This window comes from Astatotilapia calliptera, chromosome 22 (genome assembly GCF_964374335.1).
Source record: "Astatotilapia calliptera chromosome 22, fAstCal68.1, whole genome shotgun sequence".
In the NCBI taxonomy this organism is placed as follows: domain Eukaryota; kingdom Metazoa; phylum Chordata; class Actinopteri; order Cichliformes; family Cichlidae; genus Astatotilapia; species Astatotilapia calliptera.
This window is the reverse complement of record NC_137442.1, coordinates 20,549,921-20,565,546: the sequence shown is the minus strand read 5'-3', so window position 1 is coordinate 20,565,546 and position 15,626 is coordinate 20,549,921. Positions and strand designations below refer to the sequence as shown.

Sequence of the window (15,626 nt, the reverse complement as noted above, 5' to 3'; positions counted from 1 at the left end):
TCCTGTTTATTTTTGATGGATGGAACCAGGTACAGAGGGGGAAGAAAACTAGGGATTTGTTTGCTTCAGTTATGTATGCATTATTGTAAAATGTAATGGCTACACTTTAATAGTGTGTTTTGTTGGTGGTAAAAAGCAGCATCAATAAATGGATGAGTATAATATTCAGTCTTACCCATCATATAAAAAATTCCTTTAGAGACTATTTGTTTGGAACGATTGAGAGTATTTAAACAGAAGAACTCAGTTGTTCAGGAGGAGAAGACCAGGTCAGTGTAGCTTGGTGCACTCAATATTAATTTTGGTTGTTTTAAATTCAGTTATATTTATTTGCCCAAGCTTAACATTTGAGCATTTGATTTGTGGAGGTTTTTGCAAAAATAATTTTAGTCACATTGTTTGTTAAAAAAACATCACCTGCTACAATGGACAGCATCTGTTTTCTGCTCTTCTTCAGCCACTTTGGCCACGCTATCTCACACAAACTAATTAAAAGATGCATATTAGAGCTCTACCACATGTCTAGCATGTATAAAAATCAGAAAATTCATCACCCACAATTCGTATCCGGATGTTCCCTCTTCCCCATACATTTATACCCACATCGAGAAGTAAATCCTTTATTAAAGCATATCAGTGTTGTAAAATTGATATATTTTCCTATATCAAAACAGAAGTTTTGGAGTATTGTTACACCTCTAGTTTTCACACCTAAACAGGTAAGCAGATTAGTGGGGTGTTATGACATGCATAGGTTCTTTCTCTTCAGCACCCTCTGCTGGTCATAATGGGAATACTCACCAGCTTTTATTTTGGTGGGGTTTTTCTGTGTTCCTGTGGGTAGAGGAAACAGGAAGCTGGTCGCTTGTTAACCTGCAGAATATGTTGTTGCTCTTTAAAACGTTTCTGCCTTGGAGAGTTATTGCTTGTGAGTATTAATGTACAACATGTTTACAAGTTTATTTGGTGCATTTCTATTACATAGATTTGTTTAGAAAGCAGTTATTTCCTCTGCTATGTTTATCTTCTAGGAAGCTAAACTCGCTAAGTTGTATTGTGATCACCACTGAGTCACTGTTGATTACACATACTATATAACAGTATAGTACATATCCTAGAAGTGTGTGTAAAAAGGAAAAGACATCTTGTGACATTTACTTTGTGTTTGTTTTTAGTTTTACGGGAAGAAAAGGATGTCAATCATTGAACTACTGACGAAGTAAAAAGCCTTAAACTTACTTCCGCCTCCAATGTTCATTGAAACCGTTAGCTGTCTGTCAAGTTGGGCAAAGGGATGCACAATAAGGACAGAACATGGGGTGAGAAAATACCCAGTGAAATAAAAGCTTTCCAAAAACTCTTACAATTAACAACACATAATTTAAAAAAAGAAGAAAGAAAAACACACACAATCATAGTAAGAGCGAGAGAGAGAGAGGAGTTGATAGGGAAGTATTCTTTTTGGACAATACATTAAACTCACTCCACCACAGCTTGTTGTTTAGTAAGAAAAAACAAAGAAACCTGTTGGTGTTGCAAGCTTAAAATAGCTCTGAATTCCTCCTTTGGTGCTACCTTCCTGCATGCTTGGCAGTTATGGAATTAAATTCCAGTACAGCTCAGTTAGAAGCAACCTAAAGTGGTGACAGTGAAGCTCATACGTACGTGGACAAAAGTACTGAGCCTTCACCTACATACATCTTGTCCGCAGACCGTGCGGAAATGTGTGTGGTGGACCCAGGAGCGAACACAAGCGAGGATGCAGGAGTGGAGTTAAACAAAAGCGAGCCTTTTATTCTGGCTGATGAAAGGAACAAAACAGAGTGAGGGCAGCATAAGAGTAATAGTTCAAACAGAAACCTAAACTGGACATAAACTAAGGAAAAGCTATGGCTGGAGATACGGAACACAGGGGGTGGTAACACAGACGACGCGACACAGACTACATGAAACACAGAGACTAGATACACAAGAGGGATGATCAGGGGAAGTGGCCACACATGGGAACACAGCTGACACAGATGAACATAACAAGACATGGCAGGAGTAAACAACACTGACGGGAGACTGTCAAAGTAAAACAGGAAGTACACAGGTGCAAACAGGAGGAGAGAGAGAGCACGGGCATAGTGGGCTGGGGAAACATGGAATGAAACACAAGGAGGGGAGATGAGGGCTCACAGATACATAGAGGGGCACACAGGGGATAAAAGTCACAAGGGGAAGTCAAATAAGGAACAACACAACAGGACAACTCAGGAAACATGGCCTAAATAAGGAACGAAATACAAAAATACAAGAAACTAAGAATACTGGGCCCACATGGCCCAGGACCATGACACATCTACTCATGGAAGTTTATCATTATCATTATTTTGATGGTTGTTACAGTTATTTGACATTTAGACTTTGTTGTTCGAAGTGGTTTCCAGTGACTGTGTGGGCAAAACCCGTGTTTCAGGTTTAGTTAGCAGTAGCAAGAATCCTGCAGGAAGTTCTCAGTACTTGTGATGAAATGTGCATCAGGTCATACAACTATATGTTACAGTAAAAAAAAAAGTAGAAATGAACCAGTTGAGATCATTATTTTTACACTGTAAAACCTACTGTCATCCGTGACTCAGTGATTTTGTGTTTGGTGTATTTATTGTTATTATTTTCATTAATATTTGTGGGCTGTTTTGGGATGGTTTGTGTTTTGTGTTTTAGATACTGGGTTTCTGGGTTTGTGCTCCCTCTGTTGGTCCCTGGTGTTAGTGTGGCCAGAGTCTCCTTTTCAATTGTCGAGTACCGTCTTTGATGAGTATCGAACTTCTTGCCAAAGAAGCAGACAGGATGACTCACTCCTTGTCCATCATTTTGAAGAAGAACAGCTCCAGCCCCCACCTCACTGGCATCCACTTCAAGCTTGAAAGGTTTAGAAAAAGTCTGGAGCAACGAGAACAGGTGAACTCGACAGAAGACCTTTTGCACATTCAAAAGCGTGTTGACACTCAGGACTCCAAATGAATGGTATCTTCGGGCTGCACAGGTTTGTCAGTGGTGTTACAACTTCAGAAAAAACCCCTACAGAAACACCTGTAGTAACCAACCATCCCCAGAAATCTGCGCAGCTCACAGCGTGTTGTTGGCACAGGAAAGTTGAGAATGGCATTAACCTTTGCACTGATAGGGCGAACCTTGCTCTGCCCAACTTCCTTTCCAAGGTAGGTCACTGTAGCCTTACCAAACTTGCATTTAGCCAAGTTGAGGGTCAAGGAAGCATCAGCTAAACGCTTGAACACAATGGCTAAAGTGTCAACATGCTCTGACCAGTTGGAAGAATAGATGACCACATCATCAAGATAAACATTACAGTTTGCCACACCAGATAATACAGTTGACATTAACCTCTGAAAGGTAGCAGGAGTATTTCTCATTCCAAATGCCATGACTGTATATTGTAAAAAGTGATCAGGTGTTATGAAAGCTGAGATTTCTGATGCTCTTTCTGTCAAAGGAACTTGCCAATAACCTTTAAGAAGGTCAAGCTTACTCACATAAGCAGCAGATCCGACGCTGTCAATCCAGTCCTCAATATGGGGCAGTGGGAAGGAATCAGGTACTGTTATTGCATTTACCTTGCGGAAATCTGTGCAAAAGTGAGGTGTTCCATCTGATTTTGGCGTAACCAGGCACGGAGAACCCCATGGACTATAGCTTGGAATAGCTGATCCATGCTTCAGAAGGTAGTCTACTTCTTTCTTTATCATTTCTCTTTTTGCCATATTCACACGGTAAGCATGCTGCTTAATAGGTACTGCATCCCCAACATCAATGTCGTACTCTATTACAGTCGTACGGGAACGCATGTCCCCAAAGAGTTTTAAATGCATGTTGACAAGCCTTTCAATGTCTAGCTGTTGCTCACGGGTCAAGTGAGAAAGATATATAGACAACTGAGACAGTACCTCAGAATTAAGCATTCTGGCATTCTGGTAGCTGGCATCACAAAGTTTGAGCCCGTCTTCATCTAAACTCGACCTCAATCCTGAGGAAGAGTTCAACAAGAGAGTTTCTGGAGATGAGATTTGCTCTGACGGAGATGCCACAGACTTATCTGCAGGGCCACAGAAAGAGTCAGCTCTAGAATGAAAATATTTGAGCATATTGAGATGGCACAAGCGTGTTTTACGCTTCCTGTCTGGTGTTTCAATCACATAGTCAGTGTCATTTACTTTCTTATCCATCTGGTATGGTCCACAGAAGCGGGCAGACAATGCAGAGCTAGCAGTTGGTAGAAGAACCAAAACCTTGTCACCTGGATTGAAAGATCGAGGAACGGCTTTTTTATCATACCAACTCTTCATCTTCCCCTGAGCAGAGGAGAGGGCTTCTGCAACTGCCAACCTGGCCTTACAGAGGCGCTCTCTGAACTGTGAAACATAATCCAGAACATTAGTTTTCACAACATGGTCTGTTGACAAGAACTGTTCTTTCAACAACTTCAAAGGTCCCCGAACAGAATGACCAAACACTAGTTCATTTGGGCTAAACCCAAGGGATTCTTGCTTAGCTTCGCGCATGGCAAACACCATCAGGGGTACTCCCTCATCCCACTCTTTTCCAGTATCCAAGCAGTATTTCTGCAACGTTGCCTTGAGTGTCTGATACCAATGCTCTAATGCTCCTTGAGACTCAGGATGGTATGCACTTGACACAACATGCTTAATCCCAAGAGTCTGCATGACCAGGTTGAAAAGTTTAGACAGAAAGTTAGTTTCTTGGTCTGTCTGGACTACTTTTGGTAGACCAAAAGTAGACCAAAAGTCTTTTGGTAGACCAAAAATAGTGAAGAACTTTGTCAAAACTTTAATCACCAAAGGTGCAGTTATTCTTCTGAGTGGGGCAGCTTCTGGAAAACGAGTCGAAGTACACATTGCAGTCAGTAAAAACTGATTACCATTCTTTGTCTTGGGCAATGGACCAACACAGTCCACAATGACGCATTCAAAAGGTTCACCAAGTACTGGTATAGGATGAAGAGGAGCTATAGGAACTGTCTGGTTTGGCTTTCCTGCAATCTGACATGTTTTACAAGTGCGGCAAAACTCAACTACATCAGCCTTCAATCCTGGCCAAAAGAAATGGTTGAGTATCTTTTTGTATGTTTTTGTAATTCCCAAATGACCAGACAGGGGGTGCTCGTGTGCAAGGGAGACTACGTAGTGACGATACTCAAGAGGCACAACAATCTGATAAGTAGTGCTCCAGTCACAGTCATCAGAACAGCTTCCCTCTACGTCTGCTGTTAAACTTGGGTGTGCAGTACACTTGCGCATCAAGACCCCATCTTCCAAGAAATAAGAAGCCTTTTTATTTCCTGTTTCAGAAAGAGAAGTAAAGCATTTAGTCAATGAGGGATCAGACTTCTGAGCAGCAATAAGGCTTTCACGTGTGACTGGCAAGTCTAACTGTGAGAGATGGAGATCCTTCCACTTCTCAGTAGTATCCTTTGAGCCACTTTTAAGATCAATCAGGGTTTGCAAATCATCTGTAGCCTGAGCCTGAGCCAACGAAGAGTCTGACAAATCAATTTCTGCAGCTTTACATCTTGTTTGAGCCCTGGTGAGAACACAAGCAGGAAAAACAGATGGGAAACATGTTGCTAGGTCGTTGCTCTTCAAGTTTAATTCTGGATCATTTGTTACTTCGGGAACAGGTTGCACTTTTCCACCAGCAATATCATTTCCCAAAATGAACTGCACCCCTTTTATGGGAAGTGAGGGGCGTACTGCCACAGAGAAGATGCCATTAACCAACTTTGACTTGATGTGTACATAATGCAAAGGAGCTTCAACATAGCCCATTTCAACTCCTTGAATCAGAATGCTACCATGACAAGAGGAATGGTCACTCAAGGGTAATACATCAGATAAAATCACAGATCGTGACCCACCCGTATCTCTGAGTATTCGAATGGGTTTTTCATCCTCAGGCTTCCCAGTCAATGACACAGTGCCATCTAAGAGGAAGGGTTTGAAGCAGGGATCAACTCCTTCACTTTGGTCCCCTCTCTCAGCATGAATGGTTTTAATTAAACCTACTCCTTTTGGTGACTGGTTCTTGCGCTTCAAAGTGGCACATTCAACAACAACATGACCAAGTTTATGACAATAGAAACATTCCCTTTCAGTCCTTGAAGCAAAAGTCTGTCATGGGCTTGAAGGATCCTTTCGTGGGGGAGGTTCTCTGGTGATAACTTCACGTTTCTGCACAAAAAACAGTTTTATGAGTCAGCACAAATTCATCAGCTATCACAGCTGCTTCTTTCAAAGTGGAAACCTTCTGTTCATTAAGGTGTACAACAATGTGTTCTGGCAGGCCATTTTTGAACTCTTCCAGCAGTATCAGGTCACGTAAGGAGTTGTAGTCAGGAACTTTACTCGCTGTTATCCATTTATCAAAAAGAGTAGCTTTTTCACGAGCAAACTCTACAAAAGTCTGATTTGCTGTTCTTTTGTGATTGCAAAAGCGTTGCCTATACGCTTCGGGAACAAGTTCATAAGCAGCAAGGATCGCAGACTTCACTACATCATATTTCAAACTTTCTTCCAAAGATAAAGCAGAACAGACTTCTTGTGCTTTGCCTACCAATTTGCAATGAAGAAGCAATGGCCAAACTTCTCTCAGCCAGTGCAATGAGGCAGCAACACGTTCAAACACATTGAAATATGTATCAACTTCTGATTCACGAAATGGAGGTACCAACACAATGTTTTTACTCACATTAAAACCACCTGGGTTTACATGGGAGGGGGTAGTTTCACCAACAGATGAATTTGCAGAACTAGGTTGAGTAGTAGTGCTACTTGAAGTCTGTGCCTGGAACTCCAACTGATGCAGTCTGACCTCCCTTTCAGTCTGCAACTCCAGCTCCAACCTTTTCAGCTTTAACACCTTTTCTGTCTCTGCTTCCAACTCCAACCTGCGAAGTTCCAACTCTGCCTGACGAGCTTGGGCTTTATCCTGAGCCTCCAATTGTAATTTAGCCAAACGTACCTTGAGTAATACTTCTCGTCTTGAAAGATGGAGTAGCAAAAGAAGGTGAGCCATTAGTGCTTAAATTTTCCACCGTTTGTTGCTCCACAGCAGCAGGGTTTTGCCCTTCTTCCTTTAACACAGCAGGCTTCACTCCTTCATTAGGGGTCCTGTCAAGAGGAACTGGCAAACGAGGTGATTTAGAAACAGGAAGCAGGCCTTCTTCCACAAGTTTGTTTGAAACAGCAGTTTTCACGTCCTCTTGCACCAATTGCCTAGATACATTTAACTCAAAGTGTGCTGCTATAGCAAACAAATCATGTTTTCTACACACATTTAGCTCCTCCCAAGAAGGACTACTCAAAAATGGACTCAAATTGAAAACACCATACTAACTACCTCTGCCAAATACACCAGCAGAAACAAACAACTCCAAACCTTCACCATCTAAAAATGGATTAAACAGGATATACTCCCGGATGAGCCCCCAATTTATGTTACGTCCCCTGGCTAGTCTAGGGGGTTGAAGGGACGAACATAAAGGTGGATAGAGAAGGAGGAGCCAAGATGGTAATTTTAGAAGGTTTATTTAATGCTGGTGATGGGATTTGGGTTCAGACTGAGGTATAACGTCAGGGAGAGCCAAGGCCAACATAACAAACAAAACATCCCTGATGTAGAAATAAAAGAAACTTACCTAACTCCAAAGAAACAAAATAGACAACCTACAACCATAATCTACCTAACAACACATAAACAGGAGAAAACAGGGTGTCAAAACAAAAGGCAGCTTTCCCCTACAAACAGTCTGAACATGAAAACATCCTCCCGGGGGATGTAACATGCATATTAGAGCTCTACCACATGTATAGCATGTATAAAAATCAGAAAATGCATCACCCACAATTTGTATCCGGAAGGTCCCTCTTCCCCATACATTTATACCCACATCGAGAAGTAAATCCTTTATTAAAGCATAAAGTATGTTGTAAAAGCATGTTGTAAAATTGATATATTCCTATATCAAAACAGAAGTTTTGGAGTATTGTTACACCTCTAGTTTTCACACCTAAACAGGTAAGCAGATTAGTGGGGTAAGAAAATACCCAGTGAAATAAAAGCTTTCCAAAAACTCTTACAATTAACAATACATAATTAAAAAAAAGAAGAAAGAAAAACAGACACAATCACAGTGAGAGAGAGAGAGAGAGAAGAGTTGATAGGGAAGTATTCTTTTTGGACAATACATTCAACTCACTCCACCACAGTTGTTGTTTAGTAAGAAAAAACAAAGAAACCTGTTGGTGTTGCAAGCTTAAAATAGCTCTGAATTCCTCCTTTGGTGCTACCTTCCTGCATGCTTGGCAGTTATGGAATTACATTCCAGTACAGCTCAGTTAGAAGCAACCTAAAGTGGTGACAGTGAAGCTCATACTTACGTGGACAAAAGTACTGAGCCTGCACCTACATACATCTACTCATGGATGTTTATCATTATCATTATTTTAATGGTTGTTACAGTTATTTGACATTTAGACTTTGTTGTGTGAAGTGGTTTCCAGTGACTGTGTGGGCAAAACCCGTGTTTCAGGTTTAGCTAGCAGTAGCAAGAATCCTGCAGGAAGTTCTCAGTACTTGTGATGAAATGTGCATCAGGTCATACAACTATATGTTACAGTAAAACAAAAAAGTAGAAATGAGCCAGTTGAGATCATTATTTTTAAACTGTAAAACCTACTGCTGATACAGCACACTGGAGTGATCACAGTGAATGTTGGGTCGTGTTGTTAGTGTTTTAATGTAATTTAATGGAAATTCCATTTCTGTTTCACAGTGCGCTGATGGCTTTGGCCCTGTCACATGTGATCAGTGGTTTATGCTTATTATAAAGCACAACAAATACAGCAGGTGAACCTCACTAACATTTCAGTGTTCATCAGTGAAAAACTGAAACCGCTAAAAATCACACAACTCCTGCAGGAATAGGACGAACACATTTTTTAGCATTGGGGAGACGGCATGCAATGACGATGTGTTCAAATATACTTTTGTTAACAATGCAAACATTTTATATCAATTAGATCCATTCAAACAGCATCATTTTTTCTCAGTAGAGAGTTTAGCAATAAAAGGCAAACCATCTCTTGGAGCATATTGAGATCTTTAGTGTATGTTTGGAGTCGCTGTTTTTCTGCAGATTGAAACAAATGAGATCTGTCACTGAAGGGATGTAGAAATGGAAAAAGTAGGTGAGGTTTGCAAACACATTCGCAAGGAGTGGTGGCATAGAGTGAGTTGTAGGGTACAAAGAGGTCATCAGTTTGTTGTAGGGCTAACACAGACAGAGAAGCAACCATCTGCACTCACATTTACCCCTCAGGACAATTTAGAATCACCAATTAATAAACCCCCACTATATTCATATCGTTGGACTGTGGGAGGAAGCCAGAATGCCAGGAGAGAAACCATAAAGAACACACAAACATCCAGATGGTGGATTCAAACCCAAGACCCTCTTGCTGTGAGGCAACAACTCTAACCAACACGCCACCATGCTGCCCCACATTTCCTCTTCATTAAACATAAATGTTTTTGTCAAAGTGTTCATCTGGGTACTGTTCTATATATTCTTCCACACCGCCACCTGCAGCGCCTTTGTCCCCGGCTTCCACGCCCCAGCCTGCAGCGCCTTTCTCTCCGGCTTCCACGCCGCAGCCTGCAGGGACATTCGCGTCTGGTCCAGCTTCAGAGCCTTCAGCTTCGCCTTCGCCCGGTCCAGCTTCAGCTTCAGCTTCGCCTGGCCTGGCCTCAACTTCAGCTTCAGATTCGCCTGGCCCGGCCTCTGCATCAGCTGCGTGGAGTGTGGAGCGGAAACAATGGGAACTGCTAATGTCGCAACAAAACACACACCAGTGTGACATTATTTCCCACACTGCTCATTTCACTCTGGGCGGCTCCAGTGAGGTATTTTTATATTTAAATGAAAACATTATGGAGAGTCGGAGATAAACATTTTGCATCTTTAGCATGAGTTTGGACCTTTAATGCGTAGTCTTGGGTGCTTCAATCTGTTCTCAAAATGTTCTCATGTGGTAGTCCATTCAATAATTGGCTGCACCTATTTTCATTGGAGGGTACTATCCTTAGCTAGTTAATCTTTTGGAGCAACAACAGGCTCCCAATACATATCGTTCTCTTTTTTCAACGCAGTAGATTAATGGTCACCATGGACTGAAGTTCACACTTTTTTAGTTTTGTTTTTTCCTCCCCAGTGTCCTGCACTCACCACCATGCTAGCCCTCTACAAGTTAGCCGCTGTGCTAATTACCCAAGGTCTTCCAATAATATACATGAGGCTGTTGTGCTTCGGCTGTGCGATGACTTTGTCATGAACTGCTATCAAAACACTTGGTATAGTTAAGGCATACTTGAAACTCATCCCTTGCTGTAATTGTTGTAGATATGTGATTTGATTTGAGATTTTCTGTAATCAAGACCAGTGTTGCAAGTTTAGCTAGCAATGGCAAGAAGTGGAGAAGAAGTCAGCTCCCGCAGATGGTTATCTTCAGGGTTCTAAGCATGTTCAAGACAGCAGCATTCACATAGCCATGTTGTGCAAGAAGATACAATAATTGTGACAAAGGTGGTGTGTCTTCTTGTTGTTGTCGTACCATCTATTGTTTAACATAACAGATGTCAAACCGACTTGAACATAAATGGAGGGAAAATAACAAAGACAATCCTGTTGGTGCATCCACCACTGGTGCTTATTGCACACAATGGCACAAAATAGGCAGAAATGTATAATTTATATGTTATTTAAAGTACTATATTCAGCCCTTAAAGCAGGCCAAAATGATCCAAAACAACACTTTTTGGACCAGATGTTTGCAAGTTGCTTCTAGCTAGCACTACAGAAGAGAAGCGAGCATAATGGGAGCAGTGCTTTATAAAATCCAGCATTTCTAACAGGTCAACAAATATTTGCAAACACACAAACTGTTGTGTGCTAGTGATGGGATTTCCGGCTCTTTTTAGAGATCCGGCTCTTTCGGTTCGGCTCACTAAAAAGATCCGGCTCTTTCGGCTCCGAACCGGCTCTTCAGGTTGTTTTGTTGCTTTAATTAATTTATTATTAACAATAATATAAAATTATGCACAAAAGGAATTACTAACATAAAAACAAGTGGTTTTATTTATATATGTTTATATATAAATATATGCGGTGGCCCCTAGAGACAAAACACGTACAAACTCCAAAACACATTTCTAGCATGAACTGAACTTCCAAAGCAGAGCTACTAGATCACTTAAATTACACAATTGAAAGCATGTGTGTATTGTTTGTGTATTTATACACAGGCACTCATATATATATATTCAAATAATTAAAAAAAAAAGTTCATTTACCTGTTACTACGACACACCAAATCCGGTCGTTGGTACTTGCTGGCTTGTGTAGCCACAAGATAACAAAGGCTCAACACTGCGCCCAGCATCCTGGAGCACTTCTGTTGTCTTTTGTACGTGTTTTGAGTTTTTATGTGCTTCTGAGTTTTTATATGCTTCGGAGTTTTTACGTGCTTCGGAGTTTGTACGTGTTTTGGAGTTTGTACGTGTTTTTACATGTTTTGGAGTTTGTACATGCTTCAGAGTTCGTACGTGATTTGAAGTTTGTATGTGCTTTGTCTCTAGGGGCCACCGTAAATATACTTTTATTTATTCACTCCACATAAAATGTAATAAATAAATCATATAATATAAAAATCAACTATTCACATTTCAAGTTTTAACTATTTAAATTTTCAGCTTTTTCCTTTCACAAATTTAAAGTGAAAAGAACACAAAACACTGCAAACCACAACACAATTAAATATAAATTATAATATGAAAACTAAAAGAACATGCACATTCTCTGTCATATGGACCTGCATGAATAAACTTTCTCAATCCTTTATCATCTGCAACCGAAAATAGTTGTGGATGATTACTATACCTTTCTAATGTTGTTGTCCCTGCCTCTCTTTCTCTCTCTCTGGCTCTGTTCCTGTGCTACTGAGTGTAACTACCGCCCCTCCCCCCTCTGCCCAGCGTAAAGCACAAGGCTCGCGTGCAGAGTGAAGCGGGAAAAAAGTGCGAGAGGCTGAGAGAAAAAAAAAAAAAAAACACGTGACGGCTCGCGATAAGGAGCCGGCTCGCGTCGTTCACGTCAAAGAGTCGGCTCTAAGAGCCATTTCGTTCGCGAACGACCCATCACTATTGTGTGCACTTTGTCACAAAAGTGTGTCTGCTAGCTAAAGGTACGGGTTACACATTTGAGGGAGGGAAAAAAAGTTAATAACTTCAGAGATAGAGAACGATGTGAGAAAGACAGGACAGGAGGGGAAGAACAGGTTATGTACGAACGTAAGGACTGCTCATAAGTACTCAGTAGTTCAATCTGTATTGAAAAATGTCTGTACTTTTGCCAGCTGTGTAGTACTTTGATTGATAGGTGAGGCTTACAGACCCACTCCTTCTTTATTGTGCATACACAGTCATGTCATATGAGGACGTGTGAAGACTGTATATTAAGCTGAGTAATTACAGCAGTTAATCTGGAACTGCAGATTTGAACTTCTGCAGTTCCAGAAATTTTCAAAACCTGTCTGTCTTAATATGAGAGTCACGAGATAGAGGGGTGTTACGTGAAGTTAATCTTTCATTCTTACTCAGTGGGAGTGTCTGACCTGTACTATATAGAGCTGTGTGTGATACAGCAGAGGGGAAAGTGTGAAAGGCATCACAGAAAGCTGCTGAATTTCTTCACTGCCTAAAGGTAAGTGATTAAAAGAAGTGAACTTTTTTGTAAAGTGTTTTATGGTTTAGTTGTTGCTACTAAAATTGGACTTTAGTGTGTCACATTAAAGTTACAAAGTCTGACCTTTTTAGTTCAGAAAGAAAAAAATCTGCAAAGTCATGTTGATTCTGTCTTCCAGATGTTGAGGATCAGTCTGTGTTTGTCATTCGGTGTGTTTCTGTGGGGATATGCTTCATGCTCTATGTGTCCTGATGGGAGTACTTGTCCAGACACCACAACCTGCTGCAAGGCTTATATTGGATATGGCTGCTGCTCATATCCAAATGTAAGTCAGAAACTTTCTGCCAGTGCAGTAACTTGATTGTTGGTTGTTAAAAAGCTCTGCTCGTCTTACTTACTTTGCAGGCCATGTGCTGCGCCGACCTGCTCCACTGCTGCCCGTCAGGATATCGCTGTAACCTGGTTACCATGACTTGTGAGAAATTAGACCAGCCGTGGCTGACCATACCCATGGTGAAGAAGGAAGCTGCAGAGAAACCAGCCCCCCCTGAACTGCCTGGAACTCCACTCCAGGAGCTTAAAGAGAGCCACGTCCCAGATCAAATAAAGAAATCAATGGTCTACTGTGACAGTTACACCTACTGTCCTGATGGCACTACTTGCTGCAGACACCCACAAGGAGGCTGGACCTGTTGTCCCTACTCTCCTGTGAGTCAGCCTAAACACTCTTGTGCAATAAGACACATGATTTTAATAAAATTCCCTTTATCTTCCACTGACATGAAGCAAGTTTGCAGCTATGATAATTATTCTTTTGAGAGACTAAAAGTGTTTCTTGCAGGGCAAATGTTGTCTGGATGGCTACCACTGCTGTCCAATTGGATTTGACTGTGACCGAACCTACCAGCACTGTGTGAGGGAAAAACTCACATATCCTTTCCTCCGCAAGCCAGCACTACCTTCAGGACCTGCGTCCTTCATCCCAACTTCAGAGGAAGACGACAATTAGAAGAAGGTAGGAAACGCCACACTCTAACCACCTTCACATGTGGAGAACATCCTGGGATAATTTCACTGCATGACTCACTGTTCAGATCAATTTTAAAGGCTACAGACCTTTTTTTGTTTACTGGTGTTTTATCAAGTCATGTGATACCAATGCATACCTGAGCACCAACCAGGATTTAAGCTAAATGTCGTGATAGTCGTGGGCTTGGTCACTGATGTTGACATACTGTCACATGATGAACCCTGTGGTGATGATATCACAGAGAGTTATTACTGACTCATTGGCTTTCTTCAGCTCTGAGTATTTTTTCTTCATAATTTGCAGCCTTGAAAGATTTTAATAAATCCGAAGTACACTGGCTTCAAACATGCAAAGAGCATGTAGCAGCTAAATAACCACAAATCTCCCACAGAGAAATTAATATTTTGCGTTGATTCCAGTTCAGTGTCAGCAGTAGAGCTTATTTCTGCTGCCCCTTAGTGATCAAATGAGGCAGAGAGTTACAAGCTGGCTCGATCGTAGAGCAGCAAAAATTGCTTTTTGCAGCCCGCCAGGTTTAAGTTTCTCCTTCTCTAAACATCCCACACTGTGATCTGAAGGGGCAACTTAAATAGATGCTGTTTTAGAGTACACAAAACATTCTGACCAAAATATTTTGTTCTAACTGAACAATTTGTAATCATTTCAGGGACACAGGAAGCAGATTTTCAGCTGCTGTGACTATAGATGTACCTGCAACCCCTCTTGCGTTATGGTAACACATGCTGAGATGGCTTTAAAGTCCTCTGTGATAGATTTTTTTGGTTATTTTTGTTAAAAATTGCCCTAAAATTCTTTTTGCCATGCTGAAGAATAGTACACAGGTGTAAAAAATTGTGAAAATTAAATCTTATACTTTCAAATGAACATTTAATTTCTTTTTGTTTTAATTTGTCAGAAGGTTCAATAAATCCTCCACTTTCAGAAAATTTTAATTTTCTGGCAATTATTTCATGGATGAAGCTTTACAGGCTTAAGCTAATGTTACTGCATATTTTATAATGGAGAGTCACCAATTATTGCTTGAGTAATGGAAATGTGGTTTTTATCTATTCCATTGTCTTATATTGCCCCTGTGACTGAGTGTCAGTGAGTATAGACCAGCATGTTGAATTTAAGGTAGTAAGGTGAAAGGCTTCTGATTTGTTTTATGGTTTCTTCCTTCCTTTGTGTACTTTTCACACTTAACCAATAAAAATAACATCTTCTTCCAAACTGGGTCATGGAGTCATTCATTTATCTTCTTTTCACATCGCAGTCTGAGTGCCCATGAACACCACAGCCTGCTCTACACCAGTCCAACATAATGAATTACAACTTTATCACAATACTTCATTAAGATAAGACTTTGAAGTTGATGAACAAACTGAAAAAACAAACAAAACAAACCCTTGTTGGTCTTGCCAGCCTAAAAAGCTTCCAAACTGCAGATCCATTACTGCTAACTTATTCCATGTTTTGGTCACTCTTTTGGAAACGGGCTGTTTGCTGCTGACACCTAGTGTTGAAAACACAGAACAACATCACAGCAAATGGAATAAATCTGTCCCCCATTTGCAACATAGATATTTGAGTTGGAGCAAATATTTATCTTAGATTCCTCACGTGGTCAGAAACTACGAGTGGAGCCTGGTGTTGCTAGACAGGTTATCCACATGAACATGCATATCATGAGGAGGGTTTGGAATAAACCCCAGAATACTCAACAACGGCACCATTGAGAGGCTGTATCACAACCTGGTATAGCACTTGTAATGC

General features: G+C 40.9%; 1 protein-coding gene across 2 annotated transcripts; it reads left to right on the top strand.

Moving 5' to 3' along the window:
- Positions 1-9,671: 9,671 nt before the first annotated feature.
- On the top strand, positions 9,672-15,083 carry LOC113014220 (progranulin-like). 2 transcript variants are annotated; one of them, XM_080296169.1, is made up of 6 exons: positions 9,672-9,984; positions 12,736-12,838; positions 12,999-13,145; positions 13,226-13,528; positions 13,662-13,835; positions 14,518-15,083. In XM_080296169.1, exons 3-5 carry the CDS (start codon positions 12,999-13,001, stop codon positions 13,827-13,829), a joined length of 618 nt encoding a protein of 205 aa, XP_080152295.1. In that variant the 5' UTR covers positions 9,672-9,984; positions 12,736-12,838; the 3' UTR covers positions 13,830-13,835; positions 14,518-15,083. The 2 variants fall into 2 exon arrangements, with proteins under 2 accessions (XP_080152295.1, XP_026011394.1); XM_026155609.2 differs by lacking the exon at positions 9,672-9,984 and having other exon boundaries at positions 12,719-12,838.
- Positions 15,084-15,626: the final 543 nt, after the last annotated feature.